This window comes from Tribolium castaneum, chromosome 5 (genome assembly GCF_031307605.1).
Source record: "Tribolium castaneum strain GA2 chromosome 5, icTriCast1.1, whole genome shotgun sequence".
Lineage (NCBI taxonomy): Eukaryota > Metazoa > Arthropoda > Insecta > Coleoptera > Tenebrionidae > Tribolium > Tribolium castaneum.
Window position 1 is genome coordinate 11,062,146 of NC_087398.1, and position 24,788 is coordinate 11,086,933.

General features: G+C 31.6%; 2 protein-coding genes across 5 annotated transcripts in view; one reads left to right on the forward strand and one right to left on the reverse strand.

The window, feature by feature from the left end:
* The window catches only part of LOC660712 (venus kinase receptor), a 75,875-nt gene that overhangs the window by 41,319 nt on the left and 9,768 nt on the right, over window positions 1–24,788 (forward strand). For 3 of the 4 annotated variants that reach the window (XM_008194840.3, XM_015979835.2, XM_008194841.3), the window contains 3 exons: window positions 17,619–17,731; window positions 17,787–19,417; window positions 22,283–22,740. In XM_008194840.3, coding sequence (XP_008193062.2) covers window positions 17,629–17,731; window positions 17,787–19,417; window positions 22,283–22,740 — 2,192 coding nt within the window. In that variant the 5' untranslated portion in view covers window positions 17,619–17,628. Of the gene's footprint in view, window positions 1–11,574; window positions 11,715–17,618; window positions 17,732–17,786; window positions 19,418–22,282; window positions 22,741–24,788 lie in introns of those variants that run through there. The other variant, XM_966921.4, reaches the window with a different exon arrangement.
* On the reverse strand, window positions 3,834–5,053 carry LOC135266310 (uncharacterized). Its single transcript, XM_064356785.1, has 6 exons — window positions 4,844–5,053; window positions 4,639–4,786; window positions 4,534–4,581; window positions 4,416–4,484; window positions 4,236–4,360; window positions 3,834–4,175 (listed from the first exon to the last, which is right to left on the reverse strand). Exons 2-6 carry the CDS (start codon window positions 4,784–4,786, stop codon window positions 3,864–3,866), a joined length of 702 nt encoding a protein of 233 aa, XP_064212855.1. The 5' UTR covers window positions 4,844–5,053; the 3' UTR covers window positions 3,834–3,863.

Sequence of the window (24,788 nt, forward strand, 5' to 3'; positions counted from 1 at the left end):
AAATACAACAACGCACTTTTGCACACAACTTCCAAAAACTGTTCATTTGGATGGTGAATGGTGTGTGGGACTTTCGGAAATACAGTATCCGTGTTCCTTCTTAACCATCAACAGTGGTGAAAATATTATTTACTGCTCTTTTGAATTTAGTTTATCGGCGATTATGCAAAAAGGTGAAAAAGCCATTGACATATTGTTTAAAGATCCCCGTTTTGCGACATGGATCGATGATCAGGTTCGAAGAAGGAAATACAAGTCTTCGAAAGAATTCATGCGCGATCTTAAAATGAAAACGATCACATTTGAACACGATGTAATTATGACGAAATATAAGACTAAGCTTGAAGCTGGTAACTACGAAACGATCGAATCTATTGTGGATGCTCTAAACTCGGTAAGAGTTTTAGTAAAAGATAATGTTGAGTTCAGATTAAATGATGGTTCAAAAAGAGTAACTGTAACAAGCAGTAGCAAATATCTGACAAGTCTATCATTTTCACCGACATTAAGTCTACAATTAGGTTTTCAACCGGATACAAATGTACTGAGTAAAACTTCAACACATCCAGCAAACATTATGTTGGGTTTGCCTTCACAACTTTTCGTATACAGTGATATAATTGAACCACAATTGGTGGGCGATATAATGGCAAAAGTAATTCGAATCGTTGTTATCGATAATAAACACTACATTTACGGTACACATCATACGCAATTATTTTCGCATCCGCATTACGTGCCTCTGTTGAAAAGGGAATTTGAAAACATTGAAATTGATATAAGAAGTGCAACTGGTGAGAAAGTGCCATTTCAGTTTGGAACAGTGTGCGTTAAACTTCATTTTAAAAAAATTTCGTAATGCCTTCATGTCATTATCACGATTACTACATCAATCAAGCTGGTTCAGGTGTAGGTGCTATTTACAAAGGAATTAGTTACCAAAAGGGTTATGGTATTGGTAGTTTTTTACGGGGACTTTTTCGTACGGTAATGCCGTTAATAAAGAGTGGTGTTAAAACAATTGGTAAGGAAACACTACGCACTGGTTCAAATTTTCTTGGCGACATTGTTAATGAGGTGCCTGTAAAGGATGCATTCAAGACACGTGTAAATGAGTCAGTTGAAAATTTGAAACGAAAAGCTCAAGATAAATTAGACAACTTGGTAGGATCTGGATCTATAAAAAGAAGGCTAGTACAAAATAAAAGTCAGAATAGTTCTTCACGTCGTTCTGCAAAGAAGTGTAAAACGAGTTCAGTTATTAAACATCAAGATATCTTTAGCTAGAATGTCGTTTTTACATCCTCATAGTTGTGAGTGCGCGAAAAGTGAATTGGATCTTTTTGCTTTACCGCCAACTCAAACAAGCATCGAAAGCGGTCAATGGGTTCATTACAAAACTGTATCTAGTATATCTGAAAATAGTCCTTTAGAATTTGTAATACCAGGTGGTGAAGACTATATAGATTTATCGCAAACTTTACTTTCACTTTGTATTAAAATATGCAAAGATGACGGTAGTAATTATACCGCTGAAGATACAATTGGTCCAGTTAATAATATTCTCCACTCAATGTTTAGTCAAGTTGATGTATACCTAAATCAAAAACTGATTTCACCACCAAATAATACATACGCTTATAAATGTTATTTGGAGACACTTTTAAATTATGACTCAGGGGCGAAGAATTCCCATTTAACTTGTGGATTATGGTACGCCGATACGGCAGGCAAAATGAATGTAGTAACCAATGAGAACAGTGGATTCGCCAATAGACTCAAACTAACGTCGACGAGTAAAGAAGTCGATCTTATTGGTCACTTAAATTGTGATATATTTAATCAAGAAAAATTTTTAATCAACGGTGTAGAAATGAGATTAAAATTTGTACGTTCTCGTGATAGTTTTGCATTGATGTCATCAAATAATCTTAATGGAAAAATTCAAATTACTGATGCAACTCTAATGATTAGAAGAAATCGGATAAATCCAAGCGTATTACTTGCGCATGCAAAGGCTTTAGAGCTTTCAACTGCAAAATATCCAATTACGCGAACAGAATTAAAGGTTTTGACTATACCGCAAGGAGTACAAGGAAAATCATTGGATAATGTTTATTTGGGCCAACTTCCAAAAAGATGTGCATTGTGCTTTGTGACAAATAAAGGATTTAACGGTGATTATTCCTTAAATCCATTTAATTTCGAAAACTTTGGTTTAAACTATCTATCCTTGTACGTGGATGGTAACCAAATTCCTAGTAAACCCTTACAACCTACATTTATCGGTCCAAATAAGAAATTTGTTTCAATGTACCACACATTATTTTCTGGTACTGGTATACATTTTCTAAACACTGGAAATGGGATTTCACGTGATAATTATGCTGATGGATATTCAATAGCTGTTTTTGATTTGACACCTGACTTATCATCGCATAATGCTCTTTCATGGAATTTGATAAAGAACGGAAGTTTACGAATAGAAGTTGGTTTTAACACTGCTCTTACAGAAACTGTCAATTGTTTAGTGTATGGTGAATTTGATAGTGTAATAGAAATTGATAAAAAACGTAATGTAATTGTAGATTATAGTAGTTGATAAATTTATATAAGTGATAAATAAATTGCTATTACAAATGAAAAATTTGCTACTTTCATTTTACCCGTCATCCGAAATGGTTGTGTTTGTGGATTTTCAAGGGTTCAATTACGGTAATTGTACCGAAACTTTAACCATAAAAGAATTAGCTGTATTTAATACGAACAAAAGCGCACCAGACATCTTTTTGTTTAAACCACCCGATGATCTTTCAACCTTACCGCATCGTTATCAGAAGCAAGCCGATTGGTTGACGAATAACTTTCACGGGCTTTCTTGGAACTGCGGTAATTACGACTACGAAAAGTTGTCTGAAATATTGAATGAAACTACGAAAAATTCAAAGTGTATATACGTGAAAGGAATAGATAAGAAGCGTCTACTTTTGAAACGTTTACCAAAAAGTCAAATTGTAAACATTGAAGATTTAGAGTGTCCATCGCTTCGTTACTTGAGAGAACATTTTGATACGAATTGTTGTGTGAATCATATAATCAGCGATTCGGTGTGCGCTGTTCAAAACGTACAAAACTTGGCTAGTTGGTACAATGAATACTTTACAACTCAAAACGTGTCTGGAGATGATCTCTCGGAAGAAAAGACACCACGTTCTTGTTTCTGCGTATAACACTCTACCTGTCCTAATCACCAGACCCTCTATGGTTATTATCAACAGAGACCCTGATTACCTCCCGGGTAGTCATTGGATGGCTGTTTACATTGATAAATTTGGTTTCGCATACTTCTTTGATAGTTTTGGAAATCAGCCGCCTCCGAATATTTTAAAATTTCTTAGAAAAAATGCTATGATGTGGTCTTACAATATTTCTCAAATTCAAGATTTTTCTTCAACCGTCTGTGGCAAATACTGTACTTTATTTCTTTTAAACTACGCATTAGGCAATTCTGTTGATGATTTTCTAAAGTTATTTAACAAAGATTTTCACAATAATGACAAACTATGCAACAAAATGTTTAACAAATATTTCATGAATAAATAAAGACTTTGCAAGATCCATGTTTTTTCTTTCTTTCCTTATATCTCGTTACTCACCAGCATGACGCGGACGGGGCGCGGCGCGGACGACGGGGCGGCGGCGCGGAAACGGGCGCGGGACGGGGTGGCGGCGGCGCGGGAACGGGCGCGGGACGGGGTGGCGGCGGCGCGGGGACGGGCGCGACACACACACACACACACATTCTGGGTTAAATCAAAATAAAATCACAGAAATCATATTTATTAGATTTATTTATTTATTTATTAATTTTTACTAAGACAATGTTCATTATAACTTACGGCTAATCCATCGGTGGCGGTACGAAATCCTTTTCCCACAGGTAAAGCCACCCTGTCCACCCGTATCGATAAACGATCATTAACAAAGAACGCACGATTGCTCTGAAGAACATTTCCTACAGTTTCCATCACCATTGCGACATTATATTGGGATAATTTGCGGAAGGAAATGTAAACAGGTCGCTCGGGGAATTCTTCATTTTCGAGAACTAAGCCTACATAGTCATCACTTGAAAATCCTCTAAAAATGTGCGCCAACAGTTCTTCAATTGCATTCTATTAAACGAAAATATCATTAATTAATTAACTAATTTACAAACATAACGTGACACTTACTTGCATCCATTCAATTGGATTCTCCGGCGCATTATCTTTAAAGGAAAACCTCATACGTCTCGCTAATGTATTAAACTTTTTTATGAATGATTCATTTTCTCCATTTTTATTAATAAAGTTAAATTCTGTAAGAAAATATTGAAGTATTCACATATTCAATAAGTTGTTGCTATTACTTACCATCAGCAAAATTTTCAAAGACTTCATTATCGTCAATTTGACCAGCACCGATTTGATTTACAAGTGTATCTACAAACACGTACATTTATAATATAGAAATGAGTATGTAATTAATTACCTAAAGGACCATCTTCGAAGTTAGGGAGGCGTCTTTTTAAAGCATTCACTGTAAATATTATAATTAATGATTAATCTATTATTATATAAATTATAAAGTATTTACCTGATTCTGTTGCCTTAGATGTTGAGGGTTGCAGGTTGGTAAATTCACTAATTTCCTCTTCTTCTACACATCCACCATCACCTGGGGCTTTAAAACGCTTCGGAGATGATTTTTTCAATGGCATAGAAGATACACGTTTTCCAGGCATCTAACACAAATTCACAACAGTTAATAAATATTTAAAATAATTTCTTAAAAAACTTACCTTAATTTCACAATACACCAAGACGTCTTCTTCAAGAACAAACACGAGAACAACACTGAATATTTTCCTAAATTTTCTTTGGTCTTATATATTGTATGACATATAGCAAAATTGTAGCGGCCAAAGTGTAGCGGTCATTAAGAGAAAGTTGCAGCGGTCATTAGATAATGACCTCATTAGCACTAATTGTTCGCTTATACTACTTACCTGCGGCAAAACTAGTCGAAAAAATAATCTATGTCTAATCTAATAAAAATAATCCGGGTAAAATAGTTTTAAAGTTATCAACACATTTTACCTATTTTTGCTTTTTTTTAGCAATTTTTTCGAAAACTATTAGTTTTACGAAAATAGTCTTTTTTAAAAAAGATAGGTAATGGAAAGAACTTTATAAAGATAATAAACTTATGTCTAATAGTTCCGGAGTTATTGTCTGATAAAAATGTACCGGAAATCGACCAAAATCGACATGAATCGAAAAATTATCGATTATTATTAGCTTTTAAAATAAAATTAAATAAAACTAAGAAAATATGAAAATTACACACAAAGGCTTTACCTTTTTGTTTTTGACTTATTTTACAAAAAGCAATTGTTTCTTATATACAGGGTTATTTTTTAAAAACGGTAAGCACTGTTGAATTTTTATTTATGTTCTGATTATAAAAATAAAAAAAATGATTAAATGGTTTTAAAAGTTCATGGTTTTAATTTTTTTAATGTTATAATATACAGACTGAGCACAAAATTCATATGTTTGTTGGTCATTTTACAAAAAAATTTTCGAACACATGAATTTTATTTTTTTTAATGCTATATTTTGACACCATAATGATATTTCTGACATTATTTGTTTTGGAGTGGTCACGTAATTTTTAATTTTTTTAAGTGACAACTGACATTTTTGATTAGTGTTTTAGATTTTTATCTGGTAAGTATAAATAATTAAAAAAAGAAAGCAAAATATAAGAAAATAAAAAAAGTTGTAAAAGTTATTGAGAGATTTACAGAGTTTTATTTTTTCAGTATATTATTTTATTTTGTAAGGGGTGAATGTTTTTTTGTATATTTTTTGTGTTTAGGTGTCGTATGAAGTGTTTTTGTACTTATTATACGAATAAATTATAAAAAAACAGTTGCCGCTAATAAAATAAGTCAAAACAAAAAGATAAAGCACATTATTATGTTTAATTGTTAATATTTTTGTTTATAATTTTTTTTTAATTTTTTTTTTTCTTGTTACCGAAATGTGTACTTTCTAAAACGGTGAACGAAAATGTTGAAACAATTAAATACACTGGCTCCAGGATTTTTTTGAAACCTAATAAAATCTAGGTGCTTGGTGTCAATAAAAATATTGACTTTAAAAATAATTTTTTTACAAGTAAAATCGCTCTTTAAAATAAATATGTGTATAGATATGTTCTAAGTATATTTGAAAAAATCTTGGCAATATTTTCATTTGAAAGATATTTTTTGTTGATAATTTTTAGTAGAAGTGGCTCATATGGTTAGAACCAAAAAAATTAATAACTTTCAAATCATGAAATGAAAAACAACAACAAAAGTTAAATAAAACACAAAATATACACGAACATTTGGAAAAAAAATTAAAAGCATCGGCTTATACTACATTTAAAGCCGTTTAATCAACTTTTTTAGTTTTTGAAGTCGAGCCATGAATAAAAATCCTACAAGGCCTGCAGCTTTTAAAAAATCACCCTGTATATTTTTAAATATTTACCATGTCTACACTTAATAAATACGAAACAAAATAAATAAAAAACAATTACCCGTTATAAAACAAATGTGTACTATCAAATTAAAAATGCCGTTGTTACTCAAAAACAATGACTTTATAAATGTTGTCAATAAAGTGTAGTATTTACAAAAATAACATAAAATAAAAATGACTAATAAGAATAAAAAAGATATGAATTTTATGCATTACTTTTGGTTCAGTCTGTATATTATTTTTTACATTATATTTATTTCAGAAGGTTAATTAATTAATTAGTGTTTTTTTATGTCATTTTAAAATTAATGATGCTGAAATGTTTTTGACCAATAACAAAGATATTAATTTTATGCGTTACTTTTGGTTCAATCCGTATTAAAATTCTTTAACAAAAATAACTCTGAAAACATATGGTTTTATGTGCGAGTTTTAGCAAAAATATGTCGTTGGAAGGCTTGGTGAAATTTTTAGTGTATTCCATATGGCGTAAAGTTTCTAAAATATATTAAAAAAAGGCGAATGATGACCCCCTTTTAACTTTTTTAGCATCGCAAAATTATTAGATAATAATCAACTGAAGATATGGTCTTGCAATCTATCTGAAGTAAAAGTAGAAATAGGAATTTCATTTTTTTTAAATTTAATTTATCCATGAATTAAAAAAAAAACTGTTAAGTTTCTTAGACGATTTAGTTGCGTCCTGTACACGACAACTACAATTTTATTTAGTGGCTAATAACAGGATCAACAGGAAGTAAGAGTTCATTTACTTGTCAAACAGAGCCAGAAAAAAATATTTGTGTTTACTAATGCAAGTAGGTAGGAGATGTCGTTTTTGCATAAAAGGAAAAGGAAGTCACCGTTTTGGTCCGACCATTGTTTGACATTTTTAAACATTAAAAACAGCATTTTGCACGCATCATGAAGTCAAATGATCAAGGTTGTAGATTGTAATTGCAAAATACTGGTATCATTGTTCTCTTAAAGCAAAAATTTTCTAATAAATGTAAAGTAGCAAATAATGTTTTTCTGCCTGTCTATTGAAAAAATAACACAAAACACGTCGCAATTAGTAATAGAGTCGTGTTTTACTAAATTACATAACTTCGTAGCCATTCATGTCAATTTAATCCTTGAAACTGACCCACTGAGCTACTATGCTCTTATTCACGGAAAAAAAACTAGTCTCACAGCTTCTAGTGATCATTTTGTAATCATTTAAGTGAAAGTGTGATGTACCCCCAAAGAATTTTTTCACAAAAAGCGATTTCAGAATAATTAGCAAATAAACACCTAACACACTATAAACAACAATTATCGTTACCTGCAATTACAAATTGCCACTATCTGGCAATAATTCTCATTTGGAGCCAATTTTCCGTTCAATAAATTAACTCAATTTAGAACGTCGTAAACTATGTTCACCTTATCGTTTTCATTATTTTCCATAGATAGTCTCAAAAAAACTCAAAATAAATTAATTCGTTGCAAGACGTAAATGTCACTTATCATGCGAAACGGAGCCACTAATCGGAACCAGACTGTTTACCGCACAGTCGAGCAAAGTGAAAATGACGCCTCAATAAATTAGCGAATTGCCAACTTGATGTATGGTTTCAAGATTTTTGTTAGAAGCCGGTTTTCAGAAAGCGAAATGAAAATTTAATTCAGAATTAAACTAAGTTGCCACTTGTTTTACATTAACATTGTTGCGTTTTTTTAATGAAAAATTTGACACACCAAATTTTAAAGAAATTTATCCATTTACGAAACAAACCATTAATAACCTTTTTTATAATTTTTTTTAATATTCAATATTTTTTTAACTTTTATTTGAAAATAAAATTAATTAATAAATATTTTTATGAAATAGGTTTTCCCTATTTTAAACTTGATTTTTGTAAAACTATAATATTTTAAATGTTTTATAAAAATTAATAACTTATGTTTATTTTCTGAAATTTTTAAAATGAAATTCTTCAGAACTAATTGTTATTAAATAGTTCCGAGTTATTACGGTTATGTAGTAGCAACTTAAACGTTTTTTTTAGTTTAACATCGAAATAAATTAAATTTGAATAAGTTTATGTTAGATTTGTCAAACTATTATGTGGAAATTGTAGTTTTTCAACATTAATGAATAAAGATGAACATAAAAATTGCTGACTTTCCATGTTGTTAAATTTTTCATTAAAAAATACATTTTCATTTAACTTGACGTTTGTCAAAGCAAAATAAATGGGAACTTAATTCGAATTAGTTACATTTTGGTTTTTAAAATTTGACACACCAATTTTTAATGAAATTTATCCATTTACAAAACAAACCATTAATAACCTTTTTTATAATTTTTTTTAATATTTAATATTTTTTAACTTTTATTTGAAAATAAAATTAACTAATATATATTTTTACGAAATAGGTTTTTCCTAGTTTAAACTTGATTTTTGTAAAACAATAATATTTTATATGTTTTATAAAAATTAATAACTTATGTTTATTTTCTGAAATTTTTAAAATGAAATTCTTCAGAACTAATTGTTATTAAATAGTTCCGAGTTATTACGGTTATGTAGTAGCAATTTAAACGTTTTTTTTTGGTTTAACATCGAAATAAATTAAATTTGAATAAGTTTATGTTAGATTTGTCAAACTATTATGTGGAAATTATAATTTTCCAACATTAATGAATAAAGATAAACATAAAAATTCTGACTTTCCACGTTGTTAAAATTTTCATTAAAAAATACATTTTCATTTAACTTGACGTTTTTCAAAGCAAAATAAATGGGAATTTAATTCGAATTAGTTACATTTTGATTTTTAAAATTTGACACACCAATTTTTAAAGAAATTTATCCATTTACAAAACAAACCATTAATAACCTTTTTTATTATTTTTTTAATATTTAATATTTTTTAACTTTTATTTGAAACTAAAATTAATTAATATATATTTTTACGAAATAGGTTTTCCCTATTTTAAACTTGATTTTTGTAAAACAAAAATATTTTTAATGTTTTATAAAAATTAATAACTTATGTTTATTTTCTGAAATTTTTAAAATGTGATTATTTAGAACTAATTGTTATCAAATAGTACCGAGTTATTACGGTTATGTAGTAGCAACTTAAATTTTTTTTTGGTTTAACATCGAAATAAATTAAATTTGAATAAGTTTATGTTAAATTTGTTAAACCATTACGTGAAAATTATAATTTTCCAACATTAATGAATAAAGATAAACAAAAAAATTGCTAACTTTCCATGTTGTTAAAATTTTCATTAAAAAATACATTTTCATTTAACTTGACGTTTTTTAAAACAAAATAAGTGGGAACTTAATTCGAATTAGTTACATTTTGGTTTTTAAAATATGACACACCAATTTTTAAAGAAATTTATCCATTTTCAAAACAAACCATTAATAACCTTTTTTATTATTTTTTTTAATATCTAATATTTTTTTAACCTTTATTTGAAAATAAAATTAATTAACATATATTTTCCGAAATAGGTTTTTCCTATTTTATACTTGATTTTTGTAAAACAATAATATTTTAAATATTTTATAAAAATAAATAACTTATGTTTATTTTCTGAAATTTTAAAATGCAATTCTTCCGAACTAAGTGTTATTAAATAGTTCCGAGTTATTACGGTTATGTAGCAGCAACTTAAACGTTTTTTTTTGGTTTAACATCGAAATAAATTAAATTTGAATAAGTTTATGTTAGATTTGTCAAACTATTATGTGAAAATTATAATTTTCCAACATTAATGACTAAAGATAAACATAAAAATTGCTGACTTTCCATGTTGTTAAAATTTTCATTAAAAAATACATTTTCATTTAACTTGAAGTTTGTCAAAGCAAAATAAATGGGAATTTAATTCGAATTAGTTACATATTGGTTTTTAAAATTTGACACACCAATTTTTAAAAAAAATTATCCATTTACAAAACAAACCATTAATAACCTTTTTTATGATTTTTTTTAATATTTAATATTTTATTAATTTTTGTTTGAAAATAAAATTAATTAATACATAGTTTTACGAAATAGGTTTTCCCTATTTTAAACTTGATTTTTGTAAAACAATAATATTTTAAATGTTTTATAAAAATTAATAACTTATGTTTATTTTCAGAAATTTTAAAATGCAATTCTTCCGAACTAAGTGTTACTAAATAGTTCCGAGTTATTACGGTTATGTAGTAGCAACTTAAACGTTTTTTTTTTTTTGGTTTAACATCGAAATAAATTAAATTTGATCAAGTTTATGTTAGATTTGTCAAACTATTATGTGGAAATTATAATTTTCCAGCATTAATGAATAAAGATAAACATAAAAATTCTGACTTTCCACGTTGTTAAAATTTTCATTAAAAAATACATTTTCATTTAACTTGACGTTTTTCAAAGCAAAATAAATGGGAACTTAATTCGAATTAGTTACATTTTGGTTTTTGAGGCGTCATTTTCGCCTTGTTCGACTGTACGTGAAAAATAAAAACATTCTCCCTTTTAATCCGTCCAAGGTGTCCCGTATAAATCACCCCTTTAAAAGCGATAAATCCCGCCGTCAAAACGGTTTACTTTGACTAATCAGGGTCTGGTTTGTATGCAAAGAGAGCGCTTTTAAAATTTTGATTAAATCTATCAAATAATAAGATTAGGAGCGCTGTTGTTGGCCTTATTTCTTGGCACGAAATCGATTTCTTCACCCCTTGATGCGCAAATTGAAAAAGTAGCTTGTTAGCCGCCTAATTAGGGGATTATTACCTAGTTTCCGGTCGTGTTTGTATAATACCTAGCACTTTTTCAAAGGCATTTCCGCACCGAAAAAGTCGACTTGTTTTCTTCCAATTATCTTATTAGACCACGTAGGCGAAGTTGACCCTTTGACCCGCTTTAAATTTGTTTTCGTTGGTGCCCTTTGACTTGTTGTTTTGGTCATAGTAAAGGCGTATTCCCCCACCAGAAACGTGCGTTTTGGACGTGGTGCAGTCACGAGTCTGGTGTCGTGTAGAACAATGGTTGTTTAGTCATTTTGCACAAAAATGACAGGTTGAGGATTAATTTCGATGGTCGCTGCAAACAATGACAGTTCTTGTATCGATGCACAAGGTGAGCCCACATTTGAATTGCATTTGAATTTTTTACGCCGGTTTCTATTGTCTTTGCAGATTTTTTTACTTTTATTTTTATTGTGGAAATTACCAACTGTTTAACAACAAATCGAATTTTTCAAATTTTTTAATTCTTTAACAACAAACCGACTTTTCCGCATTTCGCACGTGCACTTGCTTTTCCCTTAATTATTGTTAGTTACGTGAAGGTTTCCTGTTTTGCGTTAATTTGAGGTAATTTCCCGTGGAAGTGGAAGTTCATTGTCGCACTTTTGACGTACTGGTTTTATACAACAGCAACGTCATTAATAATTTCGTTTAATTTCCTCTTTCCATGACCTAGGTTGCAACAAAACCACATAATTGAATAAGTAAACGGCTCGTTCGCTTATTATTAAAAATGGTGGTCAGTGATAAATTCCGTTCATGTTATTTGAATTTTTATCTGAGTTGGTAATGTTTACTTCTCGTATTCGTGACCTTAACCTTTCGTAAAGTTAGTGTCTGGTGTTTTTTTTCGCATTTGCATAATTGCGTGAAATTCCGTTGTGCAAATTTGGTGGAGGTGCCGGGCGAATGCAAATTAAACGACCAGACTTATTAGATTAAATTTGTGAACTAAGTTGGCAGTATTGGAGGGGTAATATAGGTTGTGACAAAAAATAACTGACCATTAGAAATGACTGATAATTGGCCATAAAATTGGGTCATATTCATAAAAATTAGAATTACAACAAAAGTGTTACAAAAAGTAACAACTGGGGTTGGTAATTTGTAATTTTGTTGGAATTGCAAGGTTTTGTTGTTTACAATAATTTCATAATTTGTTTACTATCAGAATTCATTCCACCATTTTTTTTACTTCTGGTTTTTCGATGAAATGTTTCGTTGACCGTTTGTTAAGGTCAGTTTTAATGAATAATTTTGTTTAATAAACATAAATGCATCTATGCAACTTAATTCTTAATAAAAATTTAATTCATGTTTATGGAGCATCTGAGTCTAAGAACCTTGTGTTGAAGTAAAATTTTCGTAGCTTTGTCCATTCAGAAAATGAATTTATTCTGTTCAAAATTTTTATCAAAGACCTGGCACTCTAACAAATTATTTGTTAGAGAAATAGTTTTCACTGACGCGTTGTTTTTGAAGTCTCCCTGAGCCAATTTTTAGTTTTTCAGTAAAACCAGTCACAAGTCATTGACCATCACATATGCAGGGTGACTCTTTTAGAGCTTACATTAGAAATTTTTTGACTTCTAATAAAGCAAGGGTTTATTTAAAATAGCACAGCCCTTGAACCCTCTACGATAAGTGCATAATTTTTTTGCATTCGAAAACAGAAGGGTCAAAGAGTCCTAGAATTTTCAAAAGTGTCAAGTGTCAAAATTCAAGGCTAGTATGATTTTTTTCAAAATGGTGATCAAAAAACGGCGTTAACTCAGTTTTTTAAATGGAACTGCCGTATTTTCTTAACGGCAGTCGAAAGAATATCGACTTTTATGGTGACTTATCAACACGTCCTATACGTACCCTTAGAGTTTTTGAAATAATCATAAAAACGGATTTTAGTTTGTAATTTTTGTTGTTAATCAAGTAGGCCTTGCAAATAGTCAACAAAATTGTCAAAATTCGATATTTTATTTAGTTTTTAGCTGGTGGATTGTCGAATAAGCAGTAAAACAATAATATTTAGTCTATCATCGAATTTTGACTTTCTTGAATAGAAACGGTGAACAAATCAAAAATTTCTTTCAATTAATAGCATAATTTTATCGTATTTTTCGACAGTTTACTCGATTAAAAATGAGAATATTGAGCTGAAAACTTGTGAACTAAGTTGGCAATATTGGAGGGGGAATATAGGTTGTGACAAAAAATAACTGACCATTAGAAATAACTGATAATTGGCCATAAAATTGGGTCATATTCATAAAAATTAGAATTACAACAAAAGTGTTACAAAAAGTAACAACTGCATTTCTATCATTTTCTATTATTAAAACAATTTGCAAGTTATCGTCATTAAAAAGTTTCCAACGCGGCTTTTTGTGAGCCCGGAGTTTCGCAAAATGCCCCAAAATTGATGAAAAATCGACTGAAAAAATAAATATGCTAGGCATTATTTATAACCTAGGATCAATATTTTTCGAATTATTAAGCTATATTTAGAAAATTAGTTTAATTAAGGAATCGGTTTTCTTTAAGCCCGGAACCATCCGGAATTAATAATGATCTAGAAACGTTTGAGACATATCCAGATATGAACGCGTTTTTTGAGTAATTAATTAATTAATTATTTAATTAAAAATAATTATGACTCCAGCTCAACTATTGACCTCCGGTCTTCGATGTCTGGTAGATAATTAAATGCAAATTTCGTTGTTACACGTTAAGTATTGTTGGTTATCAATCCTCCAAACATCGTTTGTTTTAGATTGCAAAATTTCATGAAATAATAAGTAGACAACGATGCAACTAGTTAAAATGTTCTGTGGCAAGTAGTTTTCAAATTATTATTATTTTTTGAACGTTTCTCAAGTAGATGAAGTTTTTGAAATAATGTATCGGTTGTTTAATGAAAAATTATCTGAAAATTTTGAATATAGGTACCAAACGTATTGCTTAGAGAGGAGATGGTTTTCTTCTTATCAATGTATTTAAAAAAATATTCTATACTGTTTCTCGTAAAAAAATTTTAAACGATAAATGGGCTTTTAGGGAACCCGCAATTATCATGATCTTTCCTAGGAAATGTTTCATTTTTCATTTCTAGCTCCAAAAACTACAAATGACAAAGATAGTTAAAAAATATAATCGACCTGTCTGAGGATTTTAACGTAATTGTTCTGGCAAATTAAATTGGGCGAGTATTATATGTTTAAAAATAATATAGTTATGTTATTTTTTCAATATTTATTTTTTTTTTAATTAGTAAACAGTAACGTGAGACAACATAAAACGTGACAAATTTATTGTGTCATATACACTGGAAAAGGTGTAAGTTTTGAAATTATGTATAGGAACGATGACTTATGTGCGAAAATGGTGGAAAAACTGTCAAGATTTTATTGCGAAGCGCTTTTCCTTGAGATACTTGCTTTCAGGCGAGAACGCAATCTACCTGTTACGGACTTATTTGTCCTAATATTCATAATTCATAACTGTTTAAAATAAACTCTATAAAATAAATAAATAAACCATTACAGAGTGTACTTATTGACGCAAAAAGTTCTTCAGTACACTGTTGCACACGTTCCAACAAACTCAAATTATTATCTCTCAATTATTTTTAGTAAGTAAGCTACTAAGAAGTAAAGTAAAATAATTTTAGCCTGTGATATTATAACCACGAAAGAGACAAAATGTCCCCTACTCTTTTACTTCAAGGAAACAGAATTATTTATAATAATAATCAACATAAAATTTTAAAAGTTGTAATTTTTATGCCTAGAAACCCAAAAAATTGATCTAGAAATATATTTGAAAAATTCATAGTTCCAACTGTCACAACCCCACAACAATTATAATAGAGGTACAATGAAAAAACTCACGTCAATGTTATCAATTTAACCATTTACCAGTTTTGTGTTGATAATTTTGTTAAAAATGACACATTTTTTTACATCTTTCAGAAGAAAAGATGTGTAAATGCCGAATAAAATTGAATAACAATTGGTTAATTGTAAAAGCAAGCGTATTATAAAACGCCTAGATAATTTTAGGATTTTCACAATAAGGTGTATTGAAAAACCTTAACAAATTTTCGTCTTATAATATTGTCCGTATAGAAAATGACAGGTTACTTTGATTCGTCTTGTATAAGATGGAAAAATACCACCTTCTATTGCAGTTAGGTTATTGTTTAAAAAAAGAACAGTAAAAGTTGCACCCAAAAATTTTATTTGTCAATCAAAACCCTCTTATATCTCAATAACTCTAGATATTTATTTGGGTAAGGCAAGCTATCACTTCACCCTTTGAAATATTTGCACAACTAGTATATCAATTCATTGATGTTTTCTTTCTGTAAACCGTAAATTTTTTGTAGTTTTTGACAACACAATCCTTTAAAGACCAAGACATTGCTGTGTCTTCTAGAATTTTAAAACAATACCTTATAATATAAATTTAATGTATCAATTTCAATAGTACTGCTTGCGCATTATAACACGCTTAAATGCAGGTTCGTTTTAGTCGTATTGTAAATGAATCATAGGTATTTTACAATAAGACGAAAACTTAGGTTTTTCATAATTCATCTGCAATTTTCAGCCGCATTGTAACAACCCTGCATTAATACATTCTTTCACAATTTGTCCAATCGTTTACAAAATGATTAGGAGTTTTATAAAACGTCTGATTTTACAATTAGTATAGGATATACTGTAATCTTAGGTTCCTACAAAGCACTTGTTTTTTCCGAAAAAATGCTCAGGTGAAAATAGTCGCATTTCTCGCTCAGCGACTTGTAATAATCGAAAATTATTATAATAATTACAGGATAAAAGTGACCACAATCGTTCTTTGCTTTGGTTGAGAAAAGGGAGAGACGGAAAGACCCTCAACTTTTTTATTTTTTTTAAACCTTAATGCATCTTCTTTCAATTATTCTGCAAAAAAGCAGATCGATTACTTTAAAAATAGTAATATAAACATCAACACATGCATTTTTTTCGAGATTTGTTCGCTTTTTCGGGAGTTTAGAATTTAGACAATTAACGTATAGGCCAATAGAATTAAAAAATCTTTACTTTGGTTATACTCTGGTCTATGTCTAACATTTGTAATTTTTATGTTTTATACACTGAGGTTTTAATATTACTGATCTTAGCACAACACTCATAACACTATTAACCCTATCCTAGACTTCTTAAATCTTCTGTATTTACGTATATGGTAAAGAGTTTACTTCGCTGAAGATTACATAACACACAATACTGTTAATTGTATTATCCTCTGTTCAGTTTTAAATAATGCATTTAATGCATTGCAAACAGTTCTATAAAAACACCAGTGTTCAGCACAATAAAATCTTTACTACGAAAACTAAAGTTCTTTCGTAGTTTTATATTAAGAAAGTAATATCTTGCTTTGTCCCGAAAACCAATACATTGCATTCGTTGGATTTTCTCGCCTAGCTTTCAAATTTCTTGAACTTCTTGGCACAACAAACATAGCGTCGATTAGTAAATTGACTTTCCTGCAGACACACAAATTCAACAAATAGCAGACTAGTGACTGCATAAGGATATGCTAATTTTTGCTGGTAACTTCCCTTTTTATGAACACAGAAACTTATTTCTGTATGATTTTATACAGCGTGCTCAAAAACTGGCGCACCAACTCAATGGTGTATGGTAGAGAAGTGGTTACATATAATGGTAAAAATACTAAAAAAATTCTTTGTATTAAAGTTATTGATAAATGACTAATTTTAGGTAAATGATATGTGGCAACGTTGTCTAACAGTCGTGATCGCAATAGAATTTGAGCAACGATAAAAATAAATTATTTTTGAAACGGTTTCCTAGGAAATAATTCCCAGTGTTGGCACATCTACACATTGTGATTTTTTGGATGAATTTAAATTTTTTTAAATTAAAAAAACTTCTAAAATCTGATAGTAAATTTTAAAATAATTATTCATCGTTTTGTTACAGAACGATTACCTGGTATGAAACATAAAAATATAAAAAATAATGAAAACTAAAGAAGTTAACACAAAAAGTTTGTAGCTCCAGATTTTTAAAATATAACTTTAGGAATTTTTTCAACATTTTTCCCATAATCTGCACTTGCTTCTCAATAACGTACCACTGAGTTGGTGCGCCAGTTTTTGAGCACCCTGTATGCAGTAAAGTACTATAAACTCCGTTGTTAAAAAATTGTGTTTTTGTTCCAGGTGAAGTAAAATGTATGTGACGCAACTTGGACCGAGTATTCTTGTCATCTTTTGGTGCTTTTGCTTGCCTTTCGCGTTATCTGAAGATTCGTGGAAATGCCTCAATTATACAAGTAAGTCGCCACCACTGTTTTACTAGCCAGACCCACCATGGCCACTTATTTCCAGAGACATTTCCCAAAACGCACGTCTATTACCTGGCCCAACACACCAACATAATAATCCAAACCTCCGAGCGCACTCTCCACAAACTCAGCACCGAAATCCTCAAAATCTACCTGGAGGAGGTCTCCGGCTTCGCCAAAGTGGACATCCTCGTCGACGACGACAACTTCGAGGTGGACACCGCCGTCAAGAAGCTCTCATCGCGCTACCTCAACGTCACCGACCTGTTCCCCCCGGCTATGATCGACCTGGAGGTGTGGATACCCCCCGGCCACGACCTCCTCAACTCCGAGGACACCCACCTGGTCAAGGACCTGGGGGACGTGGGCCCCTTGGGCCGCTTCGGCTGGTTCATCCCGGGCCAGCTCGACGGCCCCGTGGCCCGCTACTACGGCAAGTGGGATACCAAGTTCGGGGAGGTCCACTGGTCGTTCCTCCGCGACCCCAAAATCGCAAACCTGCTGGACGTCTCCGAGCACATGTCCTTCATCTACGCCAACGCGAGAATGAACGACACCTCCTACGTGTGTTCGGAGAAGTTCTGCAAAAGGGGGATCTACACTCCGAAGCATTGTGAGCACACCAGGTGCGCCCTCCTTCTGACCTCCAAGCCCTCCATCACCAAGTTCGTGGTGGAGCACATCAACGAGCTCAAGCTCTACGTCCGGGTGGCCTGGTTGGGCAAGAACCTGAGACGCGCCATCCAGACTTTGACCAAGTTTTACCAAAACACTCAGAAGAGTTTCCTCGTGTTGTACTACACTCCCAGTGACGTCATCCTGCGGGAGAGGGAGTTCATCAGTGTGGTTTTCCCCCAGTGCGATTACCTGGACCTGAACGGCTCGCTCGGGTGCAAGTACGAGCTCCAGAGGATTGTGAAGATGTCCTGGAACAAGGTGGAGGAGTTGGGGCTGTTGCGCCCAGTCCGCGACTTCAAGTTCAGCGAGCAGGACTATGACGACCTCCTGACCCTCTACGAGAGGACCTGGAACCAGTCCAACCTGCGCCAGATTGCCTGCGAGTGGCTCAAGGACCACGAGTCGTGGATAATCGACCACGGGAAGGTGGAGATCTACATTGGGGGCATTTTCCCCCTGAACGAGTCCACCTACAACGGCAGGGGCATCGTCCACGGGGCCAAGCTGGCCCAAGACATCATCAACGCGGACCCGGCGATCCTGCCCAACTACGACCTCAAGCTCCTGGTGGAGAACGGGCGCTGTCGGCCCGACAGCGTGACGAAGATTTTCATCCAATACGTGACGGAGTACCACTACAACAGGCTGTTGGGGGTGCTGGGGCCGGCGTGTTCGGACACGGTGGAGCCGGTGACACACGTCTCCAAGCATTACCGCACTCTGGTGGTGTCGTACAGTGCCGAAGGGACGAGTTTCTCCGATCGCAACAAATATCCGTACTTTTTTCGAACGATTGGGGAGAATAAGGATTACCAGTACGTTTATTTGCTTCTGTTCAAGAAGCTGGGCTGGAAGCGGGTCGCTGCGCTGACGGAGGACGGGCAAAAGTACACCGAGTATATCTCGCACATGCAGGAGACTTTGGGGGAGAACGATATCGCGTTCATTGCCAATACGAAGTTTCCGAGGGATAGGGACCCCTACCAAATGTCCAGAGTGAGTTTTTTAATGCCTTTGTTCTTAATTGGCTAATTGCTTGAATATTTATGTCCAAACTGGTGAGCCTTGAGCTGGCTTATTTACTGTTGTAAGTTCAGTAGCTAAAAGTTGAAATTCGTATTTATTTCCTTTTCTGACTATAAAAATGCGTTTTATTCAAATTGTTTCCAGTTTTTTGTGGTTGGTAATTTGTAATTTTGTTGGAATTGCAAGGTTTTGTTGTTTACAATAATTTCATAATTTGTTTACTATCAGAATTCATTCCACCATTTTTTTTACTTCTGGTTTTTCGATGAAATGTTTCGTTGACCGTTTGTTAAGGTCAGTTTTAATGAATAATTTTGTTTAATAAACATAAATGCATCTATGCAACGTAACTCTTAATAAAAATGTAATTCCTCTTTATGGAGTATATGAGTCTGAGAACCTTCGTGGCTTTGTCCATTCAGAAAATGAATTTATTCTATTCAAAATTTTTATCAAAGACCTGGCACCAAATCAAAATGTTTTGTTAGATAAATACTTTTCACTGAAGCGTTGTTTTTGAAGCCGCCCTGAGCCAATTTTTAGTTTTTCAGTAAAACCAGTCACAAGTCATTGACCATCACATATGCAGGGTGACTCTTTTAGAGCTTACATTAGAAATTTTTTGACTTCTAATAAAGCAAGGGTTAATTTAAAATAGCACAGCCCTTGAACCCTCTACGATAAGTGAATAATTTTTTTGCATTCGAAAACAGAAGGGTCAAAAAGTCCTAGTATTTTCAAAAGTGTCAAGTGTCAAAATTCAAGGCTAGAATGATTTTTTTCAAAATGGTGATCAAAAAACGGCGTTAAAAAAAATGGTGATAAAAAAACGGCGTTTTTTTAAATGGAACCGCCGTATTTTCTTAACGGCAGTCGAAAGAATATCGACTTTTATGGTGACTTATCAACACGTCCTATACGTACCCTTAGAGTTTTTGAAATAATCATAAAAACGGATTTTCGTTTGTAATTTTTGTTGTTAATCAAGTAGGCCTTGCAAATAGTCAACAAAATTGTCAAAATTCGATATTTTATTTAGTTTTTAGCTGGTGGATTGTCGAATAAGCAGTAAAACAATAATATTTAATTATGGTTTATTATAACTTAGTGAATAATGCAAAATTAAAACAGTTAGTCTATCATCGAATTTTGACTTTCTTGAATGGAAACGGTGAACAAATCAAAAATTTCTTTCAATTAATAGCATAATTTTATCGTATTTTTCGACAGTTTACTTGATTAAAAATGAGAATATTGAGCTGAAATTCCGTTTTTTGTGCTTATTTGAGAAACTGTTAGAGATAGATATAAAGTCCATTCATAACTAAAATTTTATGGAAATGTGGCAGGGTTCCAACATAATTTCAAAATTTTTGACACTGACAATTTAATAAAATACGAGGTTTATAAGATGTTGAAGTTTCCATCAAAACGACCATCATTTTCAAAAAAATGGACAAAAAAATGAGATACGTCAAAAACTATGACAGATAAATACTAACAATTAGGGTACATTTTACTCAGTTTTGAAAGGTGAATTCAAAAATGCAATTAAAATAGGCGGTTACTATTTAAAATCGTTCCGGAAGTTCAGCTATTATGAAAATAATTTAGTTAAATTCAGAATGGTCGATGCTCTAGCTATTTCAGGAGAAAATTATCTAGACGCCATCTGATAATAACATATTGTACTTGCCGAAAACAGTAAAGAAATAACATATTTTATTTTTGAGTACAAAGTGTTTTCAAAACATTTGCGTAATCAAAGACTATCATTATTGGAACACAGCGGATAGCGAACTCATGTTGGAATTAAAAAAAAACAGTAAATTATTATTATAGAAAGTGTTTGAATTTGATTTTAGAAGAATTTTTCCACTGAAAAAAAATCATGAAATACATCGATAAATCCATAAAACAGCTATTAAAATTAACAACTGCTGATACATTTAAGCATAAATTGTTGCAAAAGGTAGGTTTTTCAATGTCTTTTTAATAATTTTTTGCACCAAAGATACAATAGTCATTCCGTGTAGGCAATGCAATAATTCATACAACGTTCTAAATATCCGAATAAAAATTTTCCTGTCATTTACGGTTACTGTTTTCAGCCTCACTCAGTGGCGCCTTCAACGGTAATTTTTCTTCCGAATATTGGAAGTTAAAAAGTTTCAAATGTAGGCCCAAAAATAATCACCCTGTATAAGTTACAGCTATAAGTTACAAAGAACATGTTTGTAATGTTTGTAGATTTGTTTGTAATGGTACGTCATAGAAAACCCATCACTCTATATTTTTTACAATTAAGCGAGTTTAATGTTGAGAGAAGAATTACAAGTTTATACATAATGTTTCTGATGTATAATCTTCTTAAGATTAAAAAACCTGGTATATCTGTTAAATTTGTTAATTCGCAGAAGTGATATTTATGCCAATGTTAGAACTAATTGGTATTGCATTCCTCAACACCATACGAATAAATAATATACAAGTAGTTTTTTTATTTGCTCCAACACCATTGTGCTATTGAATAGATTTATTAAATATTTACAAGTTGTTTAGAAAAAAAATACCTAATGATGTGTTTCTGTGAAATGTGGTGAAATGTACTTAGTAATACGTATTTCTGTATAGTTTATTATAGGGCCCTTTGTAAATCAATTTTTTATGTCTACAATAATGTTTTATTATTTATTATTAGATAATGTTCAAAGAACACTTATTTTTTTGGCTTTGAAGTTTTTTTCTGAATTAAATAGAGTAAAGAAACGTTTGTAAAACATTGAGGAAGTTGACTAAAATGTGGCGCTTTTTAAGCTTGGCTATTTTTTCCAGTATTTGGAAGACTTGAAGCACAAAAACGCGCGCATCATAATCCTCGACGTGATCGACTCCATTGCCCGAACGGTGATGTGCGAGGCTTATCAAATGAAGATGACTTCGGCCGATGGCTACGTTTGGTTCCTTCCAACTTGGCTCAATGAGACTTGGTACGATACCGACTATTTCAACAAGTTCAAAGGTGAATCGGTGAATTGTACCACTGCTGAAATGGTCCAAGCTGCCACTGGGTACTTCTCAATGGCTCATTCTTTCTATGCCCCAAACGATACCCTAGTCCAAGGAAATGTGACAGTGGCACAGTGGATGAATATGTATGGAAGCAAAGTTCCGATATCGAACTACGCGGGATACGCTTATGACGCCATGTGGACTTATGCTCTAGCTTTGGATAAACTGGCCAAGGAGTATCCGGCGGCTGTTTCCGATTTGCATTCGGAAACGACCGCAGAGTGAGTTTCTTACTTTCTTAAATTTTTTTGGTTTTCTTGAAATATTTCGACATGGAGGCTTGTTTTGTTCAGATTTTTTTATCCAGAGGGCCTTCGTCTCAGCTTAAGTCCTTAATAATTTTTTGTGTTTGACAAAAGGTTTTTAGAAAAAAAATTTTTTGGCTTTATTGAATTTTTTGGTTTTCTCAAAATATTTTATTTTTTATTTGATACTTTAGAAGTTTATAGAAGAATATTATTTTTTAGCACTCATCCGTTCAGTTTATCCGATTTTTGAAGAACATAGAATTAATCCAAAAGACATTCGAATTCTAAAAAAAAATGTGAACCAACAAGAACCTCTTTGAGTTTTAATAATTTTTGTTTTTTCAAGTTGTTTTCTAGAACACTCTTTTGCAACCCAATCCCAAACTTCTACTCTTACTGACTCGTTTCGTTCATGTTGATTTTCTTTCTGGTTTATTTTGTTATATTTCAACCCAATTTTTTCCTTAACTGAAGATATATTAATCTCTTCTCTGTTTTTGGATTCGGGTGGTTTTCACATACAATGTTTAAAATACGACTGCTTTCTTGAAAAATTCTTCTTTGAATTCTTTTACTACTCAACAACTCCGTTTTTCTGCTGCTGCTTTGTTCCTCAATATTTTATCATTCATTGCTGAATTATTCTGTCATTCTGTTCTAACTTCAATTCTAATTTATTTATTCCGTGTTGTTGTTTTTTTTGCTTTCTTACTCGTATTTACTTATGTTTTCTTTTCATGTGCAGATTTTTCCCAGCTACATTATGCCTCTCTTTTGATCCTTTCTCTATTTATATTGTTATTTTAGTTTTTCCTTTCTCATTTTTTTGCTGATTCATTCTGTTATCCACCATTTTTCCAGACCCTAATATGTTCAATATTACCTGTCTCAAGTGTGCCTTTTCTTTCCAGATTTTTTTATAGTTTCTCCTTTCCATTGTCTCTTTCTTTTACAAATTCTTTCTATAGCCCTGTTTCGATTTTTTCTTAATTATGCATGCTCATATGTTCTTCTTGAAAATAATTATTTTTTAGCGAATCATTCGTAGTTTTCCTGATTTTTTTCTAAAAACAAAACTGATCTAAAAGACTTTAGATTGCAAAAAAATTGTGCACCGACAATAATCTCCTTGGGGTTTAGTATTTTTTTTTGGCTTTTTCAAATTTCTCCAGAAATTTCTTTCTCGAACACTCTCTTTCTTTTGTAACTCAGTCCCATATTACAGCCCTGTTTTGTTCCACAGAATTTTATCGTTTTTTTTTTCTGACTCATTTCGGTCATATTCTGATTTTCTCCTAATTATTTCTCATTTTCTTCCTGATTATACTTTTATTATACTTCCACACAATTTTTTCCGTGATATCCTTCTTATTGAATCTCTTTTTTTAATGCAGATATTTTACACATACAAATGAATTTTTTATTTCTTGTCTAAATTACGTCTGATTTCTTGAAAAATTTTTCTTTAATTCTCTTTTTCTGTTACAATTCCGTCCTGTACTTTTATTCTGCTTCAATTGTATTATTTCCATGCTGAATTATTCTGTTCTGTCATCATTTCTATTTTGATTTATTCCGTGTTGTTTGTTCTGAATTCTACAAAATATTTCCTTCTCTGTTTTCTGTTCGTGTACAACCTTCACTTTGTCTTTTCTTTCCAAATTTCGTAAAAATTTCTTGTTTGATTTTTTCTCTACCGACGAGTATCTTGCTATTTTAATTTTTCCTTTCTGGTTTACTATCCATAATGTTTCCAAACTCAAATATGTCCTCCTGTGTCAACCGTGCTTTTTTCTTTCCAGATTTCTTCAACTATGTTAATTTTCTCTTAACTTGTTCTCAACCTCTGCCCTGACATTGGCTGGTTTTTATTAAAAGGATTAGTTTTTGTCGAATTATTCTTTAAGTTTTTCTGAATTTTGCAGAAAAAAAAATCAAAAGGTATTTCGAGAAAAATAGCTGAATAACTTTTTATGGCTTTAGTAATTTTTTTATTTTTTAAGTTATTTTGTCATTAGCTT